Raw genomic sequence first — 22,255 nt, 5'->3', positions numbered from 1 at the left:
TGTCATGTCTGTCTTTCTGTTGCAGTTTTGTCAGCATTGATTGTAGTGATTGTCTAAGTCTATTTACACTATTGTGTTATTGTGAAGATAATGATTCCTCCAAACATTTCATATCCAACTTCCAAAGTCCTTCGAGGGCTCTAATTAAGATGTGCAGACAGGGTGCTAGTGATTACACAGGCCATCTTTGAATTAGCATTGTTTCTAAGTCAAAGTTGTCATGTAGGCATTAATAAGAGAAATATTGTCAATCATTCCCACATATTTCCCTCTAAACCCATTTGGCATGATTCATACAGATGGAGGATCTTCATTTGATCACCCTGTTGCAGGAGAACTTTCCTGCAATGCAGGAAATGTAAAACTTGTAGTGTATTTGAGGTTTAAAAAGGTTCTGGTAGTTTCCCTCACGGAAAATGTATGAATCCTACAAAAACGGGCATTCATTATAATTCACATAATAATTCACATTTCCTGTTGCTGCAGGGTTATTTTAAGATCCTATGTCTGTACAAAATAACAAATAAACATGATCAACGTCAAAAAACAATACAGAGAGCCTATCCATTTAATGACAGTTTACATCACTGCTTTGAATACAAGAAAGCTGTAGGCTCCACTTCCTACCATAAAGGTGAATCAATACAAAGTGTGTCTTGTGTCTGGCAAATGAAATTCAAAGGGATTTGATCGATTTACAAGGAGATATGACTTGGGGCTTGTAGCTCTCTGGAGCGGTAGACATTGCTTTCTCAGTATGCACAGTTGGCCCAGAGATTTACAGAGGCTATTAAACTCAGGCCTGAGAGCGGTGGAATAAAAACAAAGATAGATCGAAATTTTAGGAAGAAATGGAATTAGTTTATTGTCTCTATGTTCTCTGGTATTCTAGTGGAGATTGAATAAGCCTACCACCTGGGAGCTAGTAATAAGCTGGCAGCAGCAGCAACTTTCAGCACCATGGCCACCTCTCTCTCTATAGCTCAGACAGTGCTGTTCTCTCTCTCTCATTCTCCAGCCAGTTGATTTTCTCAAGGTTGATGTCGTTTTTATGGGTAGTGTTTTCTGGTAAGCACCAATTCTGATCCGACAATTCCCAGTGGTTGTCTAATGTATATAAATTACATTTGTTTTAAGAATAAGTAGTCAGGAATTGCAGGAAAGATCAACTTTTTTTATGATCTAAAACACGTGTCAAACTCATTCCACGGAAGGCCGAGTGACTGCCGGTTTTCGCTCCTCCCTTGTTCTTGATTGATTTATTCAAGTCACTAATTAGTAAAGAACTCCCCTCACCTGGTTGTCTAGGTCTTAATTGAAAGGAAAACCAAAACCCAGCAGACACTAGGCGCTCCATGGAAAGAGTTTGACACCCCTGATCTAAAATGTTTGGTTTTGGTACAATGGTTTGCCATGCTGACTTCATTGTGAATCTTCATTGTGAAGACTTCATCGGTGTGAGCACCACCAATACACCCGTGGGTACGTGAACCTCCGTCGCCATGAACGGGATTAGAAGTAAATGAAAAATGTGTTTAAGGGAGCATTTAAGAGGATTTGGGCCCAGTTAATAAACGGATGTGCTGGGATCAGAAGAGCTGATGTCTTCATTCTACTGAGGCTAGTTTACCCATGTGAGGGATTTCAGCCTGTGTTATACATGGAGAGGATCCAGCTCAGCCCAGGCAGCTTCCTTGCTCTCCTCCCACCCAGGCAGGTGTCTGGGATGAAGCCCAACTCTAGCTCCGCTTCCATGTGAAATATAGTGGGTAAAATTAAGATATTCTAACTTCAGAATGTGCTAAGCTCTTTTGACGTAGGTTACTGATATCCACGTTTGGACAAGAGTAAACATTCAATGCCAGTTTACATTATGACAGGCTAAACTTTATACATTTTTATTAAACTGCATATTCACACTATGTGTTTGTGAACACATGCACATCTAGTGTGAGTGTTGGTTTAGTAAACACTAGTTTTGCATAACCTACTGAGTGTGGTGTTATGCTGGAGAGAGATACACCCAATCCTCTTTAGTTTGCCAGCTCTTCAGCAAGGCGTCACTCTCCAGTTGTGACATTGCTCATCAGAACTACTTTAGAAAATCTGTCAAAGCTGTCTGTTGTATCTCAAACCTTCAGTACATATTTGAACTGAAAAACAAAAACAGGGGAGCTGTTTTAGCAGTAATGCCTTCTTTAGTAAACAAACAGAGTGGTACATTAATAAAACAAAATATTACAAACTTTGTATACATAGGCTAACTAAAGAGCAAGCCAGGTGAGCACAATGATTGATATTTTTGGTATTTTATTAGGATCCCCATTAGCTACTGCTAAAGCATAAACTACTCTTCCTGTGGTCCACACAAAACATGAAACATGACATTAATAGACAAGAACAGCTCAAGGACAGAACTGCATACATGTAATAACGGCACACGTAGCCTCCATATCAATACATACACACAAAATATATAGGTCAAATAGGGGAGAAGCATTGTATTGTGAGTTGTTGCTTTATCTGATTTTGAAACCAGGTTTGCTGTTCATTTGAGTAAAATGAAATGGAAGGGAGTTCCATGCAATAATGGCTCTATTATAATACTGTACGCTTTGTTGAATTTGTTCTGGATTTGGGGACTGTGAAAAGACCCCTGGTGGCTTGTCTGGTGGGGTAAATGTGTGTGTCAGAGCTGTGTGTAAGTTCACTATGCAAACAATTTAGAATGTTCAACACATTGTTTCTTATAAAAATAAGAAGTGATCCAGTAAGTCTCTCCTCAACTCTTAGCCAAGAGAGACTGGCATGCATTGTATTTATATCAGTCCTCTGATTACAATGAAGAGCAAGGCGTGCCGCTCTGTTCTGGGCCAGCTGCAGCTTAACAAGATCTTTCTTTGCAGCACTTGACCACATAACGGGACAATAATTAGGATAAGAGAAAACTAGAGTCTGCAGGACTTGCTGTTTAGAGTGTGGACAGACCTCTCCCCATCTTTACAACCATTGAATCTTTTGACCTTGACAGTTTACACTCTAAGGTAACACCAAATAATTTAGTCTCCTTAACCGGTTTAACAGCCACATCATTTATTACCAGATTCAGCTGAGGTTTGTTGTTTGCCCACTTTGCCAATGATGTAATCATTAAAATAATTGGCAACATCACATGGTTTTGTGATGAATAAGCCAGCTGATTCAATTAAATAATTTGTCTTTCTGCCCATAATCTCATTTAAAGTACTCAAAAGCTTTTTTCCATCATTCTTTATCTAATTGATATTGGCTTCATAATACAGATTCTTCTTATTTTTGTTGAGTTTAGTCACATAATTTCTTAATTTGCAGAAAATCAGCCATTTAGATGTGAAGCCAGAGTTATTAGCCACTCCTTTTGCCCCATCTCTTTCAACCATACAATTTTTCTATGCCTCATCAATCAATGGAGCCTTAAGAGTTCCAACAGTCAGTTTCTTAACAGGTGCATGTTTATCAATAATTGGAAAAAGCAAATTCATAAAGCAATCAAGTGCAGTGTCTGGATGCTCCTTATTACATCAGACCAACAAATGATACTCATCAAAATGTAAATGTTTCAACTGGTAAATGAGGATTTATGATTGTATTCCTCATAGTTGCTTAAAAAAACAAGTATTTCTAGATTGTGTTGTGTTATGTTAAAAAATGACGATTTATGCACACTATTATTAGGGTTAACTCAATATTCTATTAGAGACCATTTACAATCACAGTGTATTATCATCACTGTAAATCAACTGCAGTAAGAGCAAACACCACCCATATTGTCTTCAGAGAGGACTGAGTCATCGTTTCTGAAGCCAACTGTTAACTTTGCTTTTTTTCTCCATACAGCTGTGTTCACAGAGGTCCCCCATGACATCACAGCACAGAGTGGCCAGGACGTGGAGATGGCGTGCTCCTTCCGGGGGGCAGGCCCCTCCTACTCCCTGGAGATCCAGTGGTGGTACATCAGGAACCACAGAGACTGGACAGAGAAACAGCCCTGGACCTCCAATCAGGTACCTAGACTGCTCACTCTGTCACTGCTGAGGGAATGTTGTTGGTGAGGTGTTCTGTGATCAGTGATCAAAGGTTTGAGGCAGAAGATGGAACAAAGTCTTCTTATTCTCCCACATTGCAAACAGAAATGCAAATAGCAAGCATAGCATTAGAATACAGTGCACAAACTCCTGACTAAATCCCAATCCTTAGAGTTTGCCATCGAAGCACAGCTATACAAGTCAGAATCAGTCCCAACTAATAAAGTACATAGGAATAAACTGAGTGAGGTGAGCAGCAAGGTAATAAACCACACATTAATCACTGCAGTAGGCAGAAATAGCAGCAGGTTCCCAGGTGCCCCGGAGGCACAGGAACAGAAGAGGAGGCTGAGGAACCATCTCATGGGAAAATGCACCTGAGCTGGGTAAAGCAGAGCAGGTTTTCCATGAGGACACACAGAATGTTTTCCAGTCCTCCTGCTGTGTTTTCCAACACTTTTTAATTGGAAAAGGGAGAAATGTAAAGAAACTTCCTCTCACCTCACTCTGATTCATTATTCATGAAGTGTCCCTGAGGACTAGCTGTGTTACACCTTGCTTCCTTCCCTTGCTGGAGCGTAGGGCAGGTGGTGCTACTGACCTAGAATACTGTACAGGCTGTGCTGTAGTGAACCCTCATTTTCTTGATGAATCATGCCTACATGATAATATAGGCACAGGTTGAAATGTATAGCATAATTGTTTTGTTTTTTCGAATTCATATTACAATTTTGGGGAATACTAAGTGTGGAGATTGGTGCCTTGGGGGAAACAGAGGTGGGTGGTTCCATGAAAAGAGTGCCTTTTGCGTCCCTTTGATATTTTAAGTAGAAATTGTGCACCAATATGGAATTTTAAAAGACTTATATTTAATATGTTGCCGTTTAATATAGACTACATGGAGAATTCAATAAATCAAATGTTTTTATGTGAATAAAATCTTAATGAAGTGCTAAATTCAGCATTTTGACATGTCCCTCCGTGACGTCTAGATAGATTTTACCCCACTAAACCCCAACATTAAAAAAAAAATGTCATCCCCATTGTAAAGCCATAGTTCTTTTGTTGCTTTAACAAAGTCATTTCTGGAGATGATTATGTATTGTTTAGTGATTGATTTATGTCTGTCCCTCATTTTAAGTTCAACCCTGTTACATGAACTGAACTCTCGTCTTAAAATGGTGAAACTATTCCGTTTAAAATTGTATTTTTTTGACCAAGTTACACTTCTCAAAATGCCCCGACCCAGGTTTCACCTCTCAAATCTATTCCTCTTAATAGAGTGGTGAATCTCCACATCCCGTACGGAATTTTGAGTACAGCTGTACGTTTTGGATGCAATTACCTGTAAAGTAGGCATTATTAGGCCCATTATCTATGTTCTGCTCTTAGGTAAAATTACCTGTAATTGGACTCATCATCGATATGAGGGAGTGGGGAATTTAAAAAAATAATAATACAAGTATTTCTAAAGTTTCTTATTCTTTGAAATCTCTTTCCTACAGGTTGTACCCCAGGACGAGAGGTCAAAGGATGCTACCAAAATAAGTGTGAGTCTTTACTTGCTGCAGTATATGTTATATTTCCTGCCTGTGTGGCTTCTCTTTTGCACTTTTGTATTTGTCTTGTTGGCAATCTAGTGTCCAATAGAGGCCTCATTACCAAAGAAACAATGCAATAATTATTGACATTTATTGGGGGCTGTGGAAGCTGAATGTCAGCTTTTTTTCAAGAATCCAGACCTTATGAGAGTTCCACAGTATACCTTGAATCTTGTAATAAATCAAATCTAGTGATACTTAACTTGACATTTTTGCCATCCATTGTGACATTGTGGGAGGATAACCAACCTTCCAATTAATGGCAAAGCATTTCTTAGCCGCTATAAATGCTAGGTTACACAGTTTCTTCTGACAACAGTCTTCAGTATCAACATTTCCAAGCAAACAAAAACGGAGAGAATCTGTTGACATGCTGAGATAAAATAACAATCTCTTTGACAGAATTCAGCCACCCTTCACAAGACCACAACATATGCAAATATGTCCCCTTTTGTGTTTTACACCTCCAGCAGACAAATTACATTTCTGAGTGCATGATATTCAGTTTCACTGGCATATATAGTACGTTCTATGTATGGTCTTAAACTGCAGTAATGCAGGCTGCCTGGCTGCGTGACCCTGCTGAGACCCCTGTCACCATCTGACCCTGCTGAGACCCCTGTCATCATCTGATCCTGCTCAGATGAGGCATGACAAAGAATTACCTTGGTGTACATTTACACATTAGTATTATCCAAGAATAGAATCAATGGTTCAATAATTGAAATGACCATCACTCCCAGATCCCAGACTGTAGCCTACCCATCAACTCAAGAGTTCACTGGTTGTTATAATATACTGCAAAATTCACCTGAGCTCTGTAGACTGGTCTTCCCTGGCTGTCTGACCTTGCTCGGACACCTGTCACCATCTGATCCTGCAATTCCAAGATGGCGTAGCAGTGCAGACGTGTTTGTTGTTGTCCCGTGTAAATTGTGTGTTTTTTTGTTGTCTTTTTTTGTATATATCTCTTTTTCCATTTTTTATTTAAATATACCTTCCGGCAACCCGCCTCGCCCAATGTGATACGGATCTGCTATTTTTAGACTTTATAGCTAGAACCTCCATCAGAAGTTAGCCATCAGAAGTTAACCAATTAATTAGCTACTAGCTATTTAGTCATTGTTAACCACTGCTAGCGGCCTTTACCTTTAGCTCAGACACCAGCAGCTTTTAGCCTGGATAATACCTGCCAGTCTACGACTAGAAGCCACTACATCACCGGATTCCTGCTGTAAGCTCTGGACCTTTGCACTGGGCGCACCGGAGTGGCTATGGTGAACGCCCTTGTCCCAAAGCTAGCACCAGTTAGCCTTGAGCCAGGCGCATCTCCCAGCTAGCAAACTAAATTACTCCAGCTATAATACCTCTTTTGCCAATTTGGCCTGGACCCTTAGTCGACACGGAGCCCCGCCGATCCATCTCGGCTGGTCTGCCAACTTAATTCTGTCCGATGTGCCCTCAACCGGCCTTTGCCAGACATCGGTGATGCCCTTGTCCCGAAGCTAGCACCAGTTAGCCTCGAGCCAGGTGCATCCCCTGGCTAGCGTAGTAACGGCTTCCCTGTTTCATCTATTGCTGTTCACTGGACCCTATGATCACTTGGCTACATAGCTGATGCCTGCTGGACTGTTCATTAATCACGGTACTCCATTTTATTTATTTTGTTTATCTGTCGGCCCCAGCCTCGAACTCAGGCCCTGTGTGTAGTTAACTGACCCTCTCTGCCCATTCATCACCATTTTACCTGTTGTTGTTGTCTTAGCTGATTAGCTGTTGTCTTACCCATTGGTGTCTTAACTAGCTCTCCCAATCAACACCTGTGATTGCTTTATGCCTTGCTTTATGTCTCTCTCTAATGTCAATATGCCTTGTATACTTCTGTTTAGGGTAGTTATCATTGTTTTATTGTTGTCATTGTTTTATTTTACCCCTAGTCCCACTCAACATGCCTCAGACAGCTCTTTTGTCCCACCTCCCACACATGGGGCAACCTCACCTAGCGTAACTAGTGCCTCCAGAGATGAAACCTCTCTTATCGTCACTCAATGCCTAGGTTTACATCCACTGTACCCACACCCTACCATACCCATGTCTGTACATTATGCCCTGAATCTATCCTACCACGCCCAGAAATCTACTCCTTTTATTCTCTGTTCCCAACGCACTAGACGACCAGTTCCTTTAGCCTTTAGCCGTACCCTCATCCTACTCCTCCTCTGTTCCGCGGGTGATGTAGAGGTTAACCCAGGGCCTGTGTGTCCCCAGGCCCTCATTTGTTGACTTCTGTAACCGTAAAAGCCTTGGTTTCATGCATGTTAACATCAGAAGCCTCTTCCCTAAGTTTGTTTTACTCACTGCTTTAGCACACTCCGCCAACCCTTTTGTCCTTGCTGTGTCTGAATCCTGGCTTAGGAAGGCCACCAAAAATTCAGAAATTACAACATTTTCCGTCAAGATAGAACTGCCAAAGGGGGAGGAGTTGCAATCTACTGCAGAGAGAGCCTGCAAAGTTCTGTCTTACTTTCCAGGTCTATTCCCAAACAGTTCAAGCTTCAATTGTTTTATTAATCTCTCCATTAATAAGTCTCTCAATGTTAACGCCTGTTATAGCCCCCAGCTGTGCCCTGGACACCATATGTGAATTGATTGCCCTCCATCTATCTTCAGATTTCGATCTGTTAGGTGACCTAAACTGGGACATGCTTAACACCCCGGCCGTCCTACAATCTAAGCTACATGCTCTCAATCTCACACAAATTAAAAAGGAACCCACCAGGTACAACCCTAAATCCATAAACATGGGCACCCTCATAGATATTATCCTGACCAACTTGCCCTCCAAATACACCTCTGCTGTTTTCAATCAGGATCTCAGCGATCACTGCCTCATTTCCTGCATCTGTTATGGGTCCACGTTCAAACGACCACCCCTCATCACTGTTTCCCGCTCCCTAAACACTTCTGCGAGCAGGCCTTTCTAATCGACCTGGCCCAGGTATCCTGGAAGGATATTGACCTCATCCCGTCAGTAGAGGGTGCCTGGTTGTTCTTTAAAAGTCCTCACTATCTTAAATAAGCATTACCCTTTCAATGTAGCATTAATGTAGCATTAAGAACAGATATAGCCCTTGGTTCACTCCAGGCCTGACTGCCCTCGACCAGCACAAACACATCCTGTGGTGTACTGGTTTAGCATTGAATAGCCCCCACGATATGCAACTCTTCAGGGAAGTCAGGAACCAATACGCGCAGTCAGTTAGGAAAGCAAAGGCTAGCTTTTTCAAACAGAAATTTGCATCCTGTAGCTCTAACTCCAAAAGGTTTTGGGACACTGTAAAGTCCATGGCGAATAAGAGCACCTCCTCCCAGCTGCCCACTGCACTGAGGCTAGGAAACACTGTCACTACTGATAAATCCACGATAATCGAGAATTTCAATATGCATTTCTCTATGGCTGGCCATGCTTTCCTCCTGGCTACCCCAACCTCGACCAACAGCTCCGCACCCCCCGCAGCTACTTGCCCAAGCCTCCCAGCTTCTCCTTCACCCAAATCCAGATAGCTGATGTTCTGAAAGAGCTGCAAAACCTGGAACTGTACAAATCAGCTGGGCTAGACAATCTGGACCTTCTCTTTCTAAAATCTTCGGCCGCCATTGTTGCAACCCCTATTACTAGTCTGTTCAACCTCTCTTTCGTATCGTCCGAGATTCTTAAAGATTGGAAAGCTGCTGCGGTCATCCCCCTCTTCAAAAGGGATGACACTCTAGACCCAAACTGTTACAGACCTATATCCATCCTGCCCTGCATTTTCTAAATTCTTCAAAAGCCAAGTTAACAAACAAATCACTGTCCATTTTGAATCCCACCATACCTTCTCCGCTGTGCAATCCAGTTTCGGAGCTGGTCACAAATGCACCTCAGCCACGCTCAATGTATTAAATTATATCATAACCTCCATCGATAAAAGACAGTACTGTGCAGCCATCTTCATCGACCTGGCCAAATCTTTCGACTCTGTCAATCACACTATTCTTATCGGAAGACTCAACAGCCTTGGTTTCTCAAATGACTGCCTCGCCTGGTTCACAACAACTTATCTGATAGAGTTCAGTGTTTTAACCACAGGGTTCAATTCTCTGGCCTACTCTTTTCTCTGTATATATCAACGATATCGCTCTTGCTGCGGGTGATTCCTTGATCCACCTCTACACAGACAACCCCATTCTGGATACATCTGGCCCTTCTTTGGACACTGTGTTAACAAACCTCCAAACGAGCTTCAATGCCATACAACACTCCTTCCATGGCCTCCAACTGCTCTTAAATGCAAGTAAAACTAAATGCATGCTCCAACCGATCGCTGCCCGCACTCGCCCGCCCAACAAGCATCACTACTCTGGACGGTTCTGACTTAGAATATGTGGACAACTACACATACCTAGGTGTCTGGCTAGACTGTAAACTCTCCTTCCAGACTCATATTAAAAGCATCTCCAATTCAAAATTAAATCTATAATCGGCTTCCTATTTCACAACAAAGCCACCTTCACTCACGCTGCCAACATACCCTCGTAAAACTGACTATCCTACCAATCCTCGGCTTCGGCAATGTCATTTACAAAATAGCCTCCAACACTCTACTCAGCAAACTGGATGCCGTCTATCACAGTGCCATCCGTTTTGTCACCAAAGCCCCATATACCACCCACCACTGCGACCTGTATGCTCTCGTCGGCTGGCCCTCGCTACATATTCTTCACCAAACCCACTGGCTCCAGTGGCTCCAGGTCATCTATAAGTCTTTGCTAGATAAAGCTCCACCTTATCTCAGCTCACTGGTCACATAGCAACACCCACCCATAGCACGCGCTCCAGCAGGTATATCTCACTGGTCATCCCCAAAGCCAACACCTCTTTGGCCGTCTTTCCTTCCAGTTCTTTCTGGAAATCGCTGAAGTTGGAGACTTTTATCTCTCTCACTAACTTTAAGCATCAGCTATCTCAGCAGTTTACTGATCGCTGCAACTGTACACAGCCCAACTGTAAATAGCCCATCCAATTACCTACCTCATCCCCATATTGTTTTTATTTACTTTTTTTGCTCTTTTGCACACCAGTATTTCTACTTGCATATCATCATCTGCACATCTATCACTCCAGTGTTAATTTGCTAAATTGTAATTTTGCCACAACTTTGGAAGAATGCTTGGGGTCATTGTCCATTTGAAAGACACATTTGCGACCGAGCTTTAACTTCCTGACTGACGTTTTGAGATGTTGCTGCAATATATCCACATAATATTCCTCCCTCATGATACCATCTATTTTGTGAAGTGCATCAGTCCCTCCTGCAGCAAAGCACCCCCGCAACATGATGCTGCCACCCCCGTGCTTCACGGTTGGGATGGTGTTCTTTGGCTTGCAAGCCTCCCCCTTTTTCCTCCAAACATAACGATGGCCAAACAGTTATATTTTGTCTAAAAAGTACAATATTTGTCCCCATGTGCAGTTGCAAACCGTAGTCTAGCTTTTTTTATGGCGGTTTTGGAGCAGTGGCTTCTTCCTTGCTGAGTGGCCTTTCAGGCTATGTCGATATAGGACTCGTTTTACTGTGGATATAGATACTTTTGTACCTGTTTCTTCCAGCATCTTCACAAGGTCCTTTGCTGTTGTTCTGGGATTGATTTGCACTTTTCGCACCAAAGTACGTTCATCTCTAGGACACAGAGCGCATCTCCTTCCTGAGTGCTATGACGACTTGTGTGGACCCATAGTGTTTATACTTGCGTACTATTGTTTGTACAGATGAACGTGGTACCTTCAGGTGTTTGGAAATTGCTCCCAAAAATGAACCAGGTCTACAATTTTCTTTCTGAGGTCTTGGCTGATTTCTTTTGATTTTCCCATGATGTCAAGCAAAGAAGCACTGCGTTTGAAGGTAGGCCTTGAAATACATCCACAGGTACACCTCCAATTGATTCAAATAATGTAATTTAGCCTATCAGAAGCTTCTAAAGCCATGACATCCTTTTCTGGAATTTTCCAAGCTGTTTAAAGGCACAGTCAACTTAGTGTATGTAAACTTCTGACCCACTGGAATTGTGATACAGTGAATTCTAAGTGAAATTACTTGTGTCATGCACAAAGTAGATGTCGTAACCGACTTGCCAAAGCTATAGTTTGTTTAACAAGAAATTTGTGGAGTGGTTGAAAAATGAGTTTTAATGACTCCAACCTATGTGTATGTTAACTTCCGACTTCAGCTGTATGAGTACCAAGTATGTCTACTTCACCATCAGACTGTTTTGTTGGTAAAGGTACTGTAGTGTAAACATTGGATCTTTTGAAATTCCAATATGTAATATGGTACACTCATCGTGATTGGGTTTTAGTCCAGAGAGGCTAGAAAGTGATCTGGATCTCAACATGACCATGCAGGGATGGAGATTGCAGATTTAAGAAACCTTCTGAAGCTCAGTACTTTCTGAGAAGGAAACCATTATTTACTATTTTACATCTGGGGTTGCTGTACATAACTTTAACCCATTGTATAAGAGATTCACCTAAATTAAAATAGTCCAGGCATTTCTATATAATTTCTAGTCATACTTTATCATCATCATTTTCAAAATCTGCTATGAAGACCAGGCCTGGTATCTATGATGTTTTATAATGTTCTATTGTTTCAAGTCATTTTTGTATATTTATCTCCAATATATCGTCCATGTAGGAAATATCTGGTAAAACCTTTTTAATTCTATGTGCTATGCATTTCGCCGGGATTTTGGCATCACAACATTGAAGTGTAAGAGGCCTCCAGTTTTTTAAATGGACTTGATCTTTATACTTACCACCTGGGTCCTGTTTCAGTAGTATTGAAATCAGACCTTCTTGCCCGATAAATTGGTAGACCTGATAGCCTGCCATTTTTATAGAAGTAGTTAAAACATGCTAATAATGGATCTTTGAGTACATCAAAAAAGGTCTGATATACCTCTACTGGTATACCATCAAGCCCTGGTGTTTTTCCAGACTGAAAGGATTTAATTGCCTCAAGAAGTTCCTCCTCTGTAAATTGGCCTTCACACAGGACTTTCTGTATATTTCTTAATTTTAGATGATTATTATTCCGAAAGAAATCCTTACAGTTAACATCATTCAGTGGAGATGGAAGAGACTGAAAAGAAAACATGTGCTTAAAAAATGTTGCTTCCTCTTTCAAAATGTAATTTGGTAAATCATGGATGATTATATAGTGAGCAAACCCAATGCCATGATTAGATTGTGAAAAAACACACCAATCTCTTGCGTAAGTCCTTTAAACAATTAAAGCTAATTTACCAAGATTTCTGAAAATGGATTTATAGCGTTTTGGAAATAAACTCTTCACTTACAGTACTTCTGCTACAATTCTGTGTTTCACTTCTATAGAAAGACTGAGGCTGCAGTAAGAGGGTGTGATGTCTTGTATTCTGCGCTCAACCTCACGACTGCAGTGCGCTCTGATGTCTTAATTTAACCCTTGTGTAGTCTTAGCATTCTGTATACTCCCCTTGTCCTAAGGGTAAAAAATGACCCGCCTTCACTAAACCCCTCAAATAAAGCAGCTTAATTTAATTTTAAACCCCAAATCTATTTTTCATGAAGAAACAACCTGTCATTCATCACACACTTTGTGAATATCTGGGTTTTCCTTCTTCACAATGCAGAAAGACTGCATTTAATCAGTGGACACCACTCGTTTTTATTACATCACACCTGTCATAATTGTTTTCTTTACTAAAGTAGAGGTTTTTTAATGTTATTATTATTGCTAAAGGTATTACATAGGTGTAAACATGATTTTTTTTAGCAAGAGATAGCAATTGTATAGCCTAAGAAAGTAGCAGAAATGTGCAGAAAGTAGTTTTGAATACATTTTATTAAAGGGAAACAATAAGTCTTGACATTTTTTGGCAGCATAGTGATATATTCTTATATACTGTACAATGAGGAATTCAACTACAAAATACTAGTCTTCTCCCATTTTTTAACCATTGCCCCCACCCACAAGGTGTGTAAACAACAACAATAAATAAGAATAAAAGAAGATAATAGATACGAAACAAAAACGTGAAGAACATAAATCAATCAACTCTAATCAACACATGTAGGACAGTATGCAAGTGTGTGCGCATGGACTTTGCAGATGTATTTCTCACATGTGCAGCACATAGTATTTGTTTTATAGTCCTTCTTTGGGGGCAGAATTGGCATCTCCTCCTCTTGCCTGCCCCAGCTGCAGTCTCAGGTGGATCAGGACAAGATTCAGCCCCCTAAACAGCTTTCACAAGCAATTCAGAGGCTGCTGTGCCGGGTTGGCACTCCCTTATTTGAATGGTTGGGGTTACAAGTGCCTTTCCCAGCTGCTCCAGGAACACCCTCCCCTTGTTCCGCTTATCAGGCATCCAGGTAGGGTTGATCTTGTTCCATATCATGAAGGCATTGTATGAGGACACATCAATGATGTTATGGAAGATGACCAGGGGCCAGCGGGCAGTCATCCTCCTGCAGCTGTAAGTTACAATCATCTTGTCCAGGTTGTCCACGCCATGGTGATCTTCCTCTTCAGAAGCTGCTGGCTGAGTTCAATCAGTAGCACACGTAATCTCAATGTATCATTTTTGTGTGTGTCCTGTCTGTCTGTCTGTCTTTTTGTCTCTTTATTTTGTGGTGTGTAAATTATTGTATAACTACCGGGTCAAAAATGACCCTAAGACAATCTTTGTACCCTGATGGTGTACAGCTTTCATGGAAATATAAACAAAGGCGATGTTTCACTTTTTCTAATGTTGGGGTCACCCCAGGAAAAGTCATCAAATCTGCTGTTAAACATAGTGGCGGGTCATTTTTGACCCTGAAGACAACACAAGGGTTAAAAAAGGAGAGACTGTGTGCTCCTTGCTGGAGAATGATCGGGGAGTCAGTAGAACTTTTGATAGCTCATCTGCTCAGGTAGTGCCTTGTTGCCGCCAGCCTGGCTGAGGGTAATGATTTGTTAACGGCTAGTTCTGTGCTCGCACAGCGGCTCTTCAGCTTGCTGCGCGTGTCCCTCTACTCTCTCGTCTTCAGGAGAAGATGAAGCCTATCTCTGATCTGAGGTTTCCTCCCTGGTTAATGTCCCTGTTGCCTGGCTAGCTGCTGCTGACTAACCATAATGAAACCAACAGCTGTGGTGTAAAGGAGGACGCCACTGGGCCGTCGCTCAGACAGTATAACGGTACGGAGTCGCTCAGCCGGTATAACGGTACGGAGTCACTCAGCCAGTAAAATGGTACGGAGGGTTCCAGCCCAGAGTCATTGGTTCCAGCAGACATGGATATGGATATTAGCCTTTCATGTTTCCCCACAAATACAGCTGATGGCATCAACCAGATCATTTTCATATTCTATTGATGTAAAATCGAAGATGCTGAGATTATACTAAACCATGCAGACCTACTAACTATACTCCAGCAACATTATTTTGCTCAGTTTTATTGGTTTTATTCTCAAGGCTGAATGTGATTGTGTGATTTTCTCTCTGAGCTTAGAGGACTCTGGGCTGATAACAGAGATGCACAACCACAGACTAATCATCAGCCTTGGCTACACTACCTGTGTGGGAGGAAGCTGATATATAGAAAACTGTATTTATACCCTGGTGTGTCACAACCATTGACTTTCCCACAGTATGTGATCACTTCGTGTTTTCTAAGATTTGACACTATAAAATATATTTTCAACAGGTTTTATAAGCCACTGAACTATTAGACCCGTAACAAGTAAAGACATGTTCTGTATGTATGCAGGGCCACAGCAACTCCTCATTTGTTTTAGCGAACAAATGGAACAGATCTCTCTGCAACATGGGAACGAAGTTCTGACTGTGTGTGTACATGTAATATGTGTGTGTGCCTCCTCACATCCCCCCTCAATCTGTTTGGTTGCCAGGCGGCTTTGTTTAGTGCAGTGGCCGGGTGGCTGTGCTCCCCCTGGGCTCGGTGGGGCTGCCAGCAGTACAGGGCTTGGGGAGGAGGAGGTGCATCTGCTCTGTAAGTGTGTACTGTGGTGCATCTGTGGCAACGCAGCTAGCATCTCATTACAGAGCCGGCTGCCAGCCTCATTCGGATCAGACAGCTTGGCTGTCACACACACACACACACAGGATGCAGGGACAGAGGGGGAAGTGGTGGGGATGCACAAGGACGTTTGTTTTCTAGGAAAATTATTAACAACAGATATAGACACTTAGAATCTTCAGAGTGGAAGGAGAAATGTATCTGGCTGGCAAATTAGGGTTGAAGTGAGCATATTTCCTCTGAAAGGATAGCCTGTCAGGAATCCAAATGTATCATTTCTCTCTTGGGAATAATAGACCAATATATTTTCTCTGTCTATTGCAGGTGGTAAAGGTTGCTGGGAGCAACATCTCCCACAAGTTGCGTCTGTCCAGCGTGAAGCCGTCTGACGAGGGCACGTACGAGTGCCGCGTGATCGACTTCAGCGACACCGATAGCAATGCTCGCCACCACAAGGTGAGGGCCTACCTGCAGGTGGAGCCAGAGAGCAACCATAACCCGGCGCTGCGCCACCATGGGGCCAACTTTCAAACCAAGGACACCAAGGTTCTGGCAGGCAGCGGCCACCAGCCGGAGCATGGCAAGCACTCGCCAGCAGCCCACCACAGCCACCACAAACCAACAGGCACTGGCAGGGAGCTGAGGAAGAGGTCTGCTGAGGATGACAGCGCTACTGACTGCACTGACAGCTGTCCTCTAAGCCTCACAGCTCACCCATAACCTCCCTAATCTGCTCCGGCCTCAGCTCCAAGCTCCAACCTTGTCCTACACCCCAGATGGGCAAGTCCAGTCCTGGAGGACCACAGTGTGTAGAAACTTTTGATTCAACCACCCCAGCTGTAACATACATGATTAAACTAAAGTCTCTGTACACACCGCTTCCCCTGTTGCGTACCCCTGCCCTCTGCCCAACATGCACACACCAAATGGACTCTGGTGCCACCCCAGTCCTATACCTTGGCCTCTCTCATCTCCCCTTACACTGCCCTAACGCAACAATGTCCCACCAAAAACACCTCAGCTCCACTCCCAGTCCCAGCCCGCTCTTTCTTCATCACAACCCTCTAGATCAGGGGTGTCAAAGTCATTTTTCCCCGGGGGCCGCATTCCATTTTCAACGAGGTCCAGAGGGCAGCACTGAAAATTGGTTATATTTCCTCACCGTCAAAATTAGCTAAAAACAGTCCTCTATCCATAGTTTTGGGAATTTATGACGCTCCCTGACTCTCTAGCTTTTATTTCTGTGAATATCAGCGAGCTGGACCTAGTCAAGAAACTGTATGAATGTTGATCCATTATAATTTTTACACAGTTTTGATTTGGTTTTAGTCATTTTAAAGTATATTGACTTTGCCCCCCCCGGATTGGACCACCTCGCGGGCCGGATCCAGGCCGTATGTTTGACACCCCTACTCTAGATGGTCCACACTCTATAGATTACTGTATAAAATGACAAAGTGAGTGCATGTTCAACATGTTTTCTTAGAATGTTTTTCAACCATTCATGAGGAAATACAGTTTTAAGTTGGACAGTTAACTTGTTGCTTTGTTAATTCATTTTGGTTTGTTAATATCTTAATTTACTCTCCGTTTCTATGTTGCATTTGATTTAGCCAAAGTAAGATAGAGAATACTTGTTTATTTTTCTGAGCAGTTCATTTGCTGTCTCTCTATGGGCAACTTCATGGAGAAATATAATTTGGTCACTTTAATTTGGCCAAAGCTGCTTTGTTTGATGAAGAGTTTCCTCTCAAGTATGATTTCCACTCAACCAGATCTAAACCAATGTTTATCAAATAAAACCTGTTTGTGGTGCTTTCCCTACAGACTGAATGTGGCATTGTGAAAGACATGGATTAAAGGAACTGTTTCTAGCTCTTAACTTTGCTTTAATGTTTTGTAAGAAATCATTATAAAAATGTATATTTCAGAATTTCTTCTAGGTTGTTGGTCTCGCACTAAATGTTTGCCTTTATCAAATTAAATAAATTGTACATGAACCTATTTACCTATTTATTGTGACTTGAATGCGAACTGCCTTCAGAGTAACTTCATTATTTAGTACCTCTAGTATGTACGGGCTTGAGACGTTGATGATGGAAAATATGTTTGTATTACATTCATCATGAAAAGTCAGCATCTGACCTTGCAATTATTTATATGCTAACACACACTGATTTGTATGCTGCCATTGTAGAGACATTATTATTCAAAGCCAGAATACTCCATCACAGTCAACACATAAGGCAGTCATACATTTCCTCTTGCCAGTCTCCTTCCTCACACCCATGCATCCTGAGTAATCAACAAATTGAGTCTTACAGTATGTAATCTCTGAACTGCTTTACTCTTAGGTGTGCCAAACAGTGCCTGCCTAATCAGTCAAGCTAGGCTGTCAGATGATTTGATGATTAACATAATAAGAACCATTGCTGCATGAAATTATCAAGCGTGGTTGGAGGGAAATCGCTTCATCCTGTCCCTGGCTGTGTCTGTATGGGCTGCCAGGCAGGGCCTCCATGGCTGATGAGTAATGGCGCTATTGTCAGCGTTGGCAGCTGGATAAATAGCAAAGTATGGTGGAGATGAAGCACTCCCTCGCCAACGCAAAGCACATGTGGCAACCCTGTTCCTGTCTCCCCAGTATGCACATTCATTATGTCACGGAGAGGCTTCCAGACCCCTCAGTCTTAACAAGACCTGACAAACAAGCCAGGGCTCTAACCTACACTTCAACCCTCAGTGGACTTCAAGTTGTATTCAAAATCACGCTAGGACTTTCAATCAGGCGTTTGTGCAGCAAGTGGCGGATCTGTTTTGTGTGAATCAACGGGAGGTTTGTGTGGAATGACCATGACCCCTGGTTATCAAAGGAAAAATGGAACCAAGATGGGAAGCTGAAGCTGTTCTGTTAGGTGACCTAAACTGGGATATGCTTAAAACCCCGGCCATCCTACAATTTAAACTAGATGCCCTCAATCTCACACAAATTATCAAGGAACCCACCAGGTACAACCCTAAATCCGTAAACATGGGCACCCTCATAGATATTATCCTGACCAACTTGAATCAGGATCTCAGCGATCACTGCCTCATTGCCTGCATCCGTTATGGGTCCGCGGTCAAACGACCACTCCTCATCCCTGTGAAAGGGGGTGACACTCTAGACCCAAACTGTTACAGACATATATCAATCTTTCCCTGCCTTTCTAAAGTCTTTGAAAGCCAAGTTACATTTTGAATCCCACCGTACCTTCTCCGCTGTGCAATCCGGTCTCCGAGCTGGTCACAGGTGCACCTCAGCCACGCTCAAGGTACAAAACGATATAACCGCCATCGATAAAAGGGCCTGTTGTCCAGACCTCTGGCAGTCTCTATGGGGGTACCACAGGGTTAAATTCTCAGGCCGACTCTTTTCTCTGTATATATCAACGATGTCGCTCTTGCTGCGGATGATTCCTTGATCAACCTCTACGCAGACGATACCATTCTGTATACATCTGGCCCTTCTTTGGACACTGTGTTAACAAATCACCAAACGAGCTTCAATGCCATTCAACACTCCTTCTGTGGCCTCCAACTGCTCTTAAACGCTAGTAAAACTAAATGCATACTCTTCAAACGATCGCTGCCCGCACCTGCCCGACTAGCATCACTACTCTGGACGGTTCTGACTTAGAATATGTGGACAACTACAAATACCTAGGTGTCTAGCTAGACTGTAAATTCTCCTTCCATACCCCATATTAAGCATCTCCAATCAAAAATTAAATCTAGAATCGGCTTCCTATTTCACAACAAAGCCTCCTTCACTCATGCTGCCAAACATACCCTCAAAAAACTGACCATCCTACCAATCCTCGACTTCGGCGATGTCCTTTAGAAAATAGCCTCCAACACTCTACTCAGCAAATTGGATGACGTCCATCACAGTGCCATCTGTTTTGTCACCAAAGCCCCATATACCACCCACCACTGCGACCTGTTATGCTCTCGTCGGGTGGCCCTCGCTACATATTCGTCGCCAAACCCACTGGCTCCAGGTCATCTATTCATCTTTGCTAGATTAAGCTCCACCTTATCTCAGCTCACTGGTTACCATAGCATCACCCACCCATAGCACGCGCTCCAGCAGGTATATCTCACTGGTCATCTGCAAAGCCAACACCTCTTTGGCCACCTTTCCTTTTAGTTCTCTGCTGCTCCAATTTTTTTTTGAAATTGGACTTATATCTCCCTCACTAACTTTAAGCATCAACTATCTGAGCAGCTAACCAATCGCTGCAGCTGTACATAGCCCATCTATAAATAGCCCATCCAATCTACCTACCTCATCCCCATATTGTTTATATTTACTTTCTTTTGCACACCAGTATTTCTACTTGCACATCATCATCTGCACATCTATCACTCCAGTGTTAATTTGCTCAATTGTAATTACTTCACTACCATGGCCTATTTATTGTCTTACCTCCTTATTCCATTTGCACACACTGTATATAGATTTTTCTATTGTGTTATTGACTGTACTTTTGTTTATTTTAATTGGATTTATTTTACCTTTATTTAACCAGTTAGGCAAGTTGAGAACAAGTTCTCATTTACGATTGGGGCCTGGCCAAGATAAAGCAAAGCAGTTTGACATATACAACAACACAGAGTTACACATGGAGTAAAACAAACATACAGTCAATAATACGATAGAAAAATAAGTCTATATACAATGTGAGCAAATGAGGTGAGATAAGGGAGGTAAAGGCAAAAAAAGGCCACGGTGGCAAAGTAAATACAATATAGCAAGTAAAACACTGGAATGGTAGATTTGCAGTGGAAGAATGTGCAAAGTAGAAATAGAAATAATGGGGTGCAAAGGAGCAAAATAAATAAATACAGTAGGGGAAGAGGTAGTTGTTTGGGCTAAATTATAGATGGGCTATGCACAGGTGCAGTAATCTGTGAGCTGCTCTAACAGCTGGTGCTTAAAGCTAGTGAGGTAGATTTTTTTGAGTTTTTGTAGTTCGTTCCAGCCATTGGCAGCAGAGAACTGGAAGGAGAGGCAGCCAAAGGAAGAATTGGTTTTGGGGGTGACCAGAGAGATATACCTGCTGGAGCGCGTGCTACAGGTGGGTGCTGCTATGGTGACCAGCGAGCTAAGATAAGGGGGGACTTTACCTGGCAGGGTCTTGTAGATGACCTGGAGCCAGTGGGTTTGGCGACGAGTATGAAGCGAGAGGGGCCAACGAGAGCGTACAGGTCGCAGTGGTGGGTTGTATATGGGGCTTTGGTGACAAAACGGATAGCACCGTGATAGACTGCATCCAATTTATTGAGTAGGGTATTGGAGGCTATTTTGTAGATGACATCGCCAAAGTTGAGGATCGGTAGGATGGTCAGTTTTACGAGGGTATGTTTGGCAGCATGAGTGAAGGATGCTTTGTTGCGAAATAGGAAGCTGATTATAGATTTAACTTTGAATTGCAGATGTTTGATGCGAGTCTGGAAAGAGAGTTTAGTCTAACCAGACACCTAGGTATTTGTAGTTGTCCACATATTCTAAGTCAGAACCGTCCAGAGTAGTGATGCTGGACAGGCGGGCAGGTGCAGGCTGTGATCGGTTGAAAAGCATGCATTTAGTTTTACTTGTATTTAAGAGTAGTTGGAGGCCATGGAATGAGAGCTGTATGGCATTGAAGCTCATCTGGAGGGTTCTTAACACATTGTCCAAAGAAGGGCCAGAAGTATACAGAATGGTGTCGTCTGCGTAGAGGTGGATCAGAGACTCACCAGCAGCAAGAGCGACATCATTGATGTATACAGAGGAGAGTCAGCCCAAGAATTGAACCCTGTGGCACCCCCATAGAGACTGCCAGAGGCCCGGACAACAGGCCCTCCGATTTGACACACTGAACTCTATGAGAGAAGTAGTTGGTGAACCAGGCGAGGCAATCATTTGAGAAACCAACTCTGTGTTGTTGTTTGTGTCGCACTGCTTTGCTTTATCTTTGCCAGGTCGCAGTTGTAAATGAGAACTTGATCTCAACTGGCCTACCTGGTTAAATAAAGGTGAAATAAATAAAAAAATAACATACATTTTTTTTTAAAAAGGTGGAATTGCAGGCAAATAAAAGATCTGCCATTCTACTTACGGTAGAAAAGATCAATTATGGCATAGATTGCTACAGCTACTTGTATGAAAGGCTAAGCAGTTACAACGAAGAGGTCAGGAAAAATACATTTCTGTTATAATAAAAAAAAACAATAATTGTTTATTAAAAAGAGGACTATTAATTACTACCTTTTTTTTCTCTTTACATTCAAAATACTGGTTATTTGTCCATCCCTTGGGAGCACATTGGAATATGTACACCCTTACCCAACACAACAGAATCAGCACTTAACATTTGTGTTTCAAAGTCACTGTTAAACTATAGGATGAAGTCTGCAAGGCAGAGTCCCTGAAAAGAGGTTGGGGGACAAGCTATGCTC

General features: G+C 42.4%; 1 protein-coding gene across 2 annotated transcripts in view; it reads left to right on the top strand.

Moving 5' to 3' along the window:
* Positions 1-17,773, top strand: part of LOC112221980 (V-set and transmembrane domain-containing protein 2-like protein) — a 35,941-nt gene extending 18,168 nt beyond the window's left edge. Inside the window, exons 1-4 of one of the 2 annotated variants that reach the window (XM_024384474.1) lie at positions 1,366-1,482; positions 3,877-4,043; positions 5,570-5,614; positions 16,094-17,773. In XM_024384474.1, coding sequence (XP_024240242.1) covers positions 1,386-1,482; positions 3,877-4,043; positions 5,570-5,614; positions 16,094-16,489 — 705 coding nt within the window. In that variant the 5' untranslated portion in view covers positions 1,366-1,385 and the 3' untranslated portion in view covers positions 16,490-17,773. Of the gene's footprint in view, positions 1-1,365; positions 1,483-3,876; positions 4,044-5,569; positions 5,615-16,093 lie in introns of those variants that run through there. The other variant, XM_024384473.2, reaches the window with a different exon arrangement.
* Positions 17,774-22,255: the final 4,482 nt, after the last annotated feature.

This window comes from Oncorhynchus tshawytscha, linkage group LG22 (genome assembly GCF_018296145.1).
Source record: "Oncorhynchus tshawytscha isolate Ot180627B linkage group LG22, Otsh_v2.0, whole genome shotgun sequence".
Lineage (NCBI taxonomy): Eukaryota > Metazoa > Chordata > Actinopteri > Salmoniformes > Salmonidae > Oncorhynchus > Oncorhynchus tshawytscha.
This window is presented reverse-complemented; position numbering and strand designations above follow the sequence as displayed.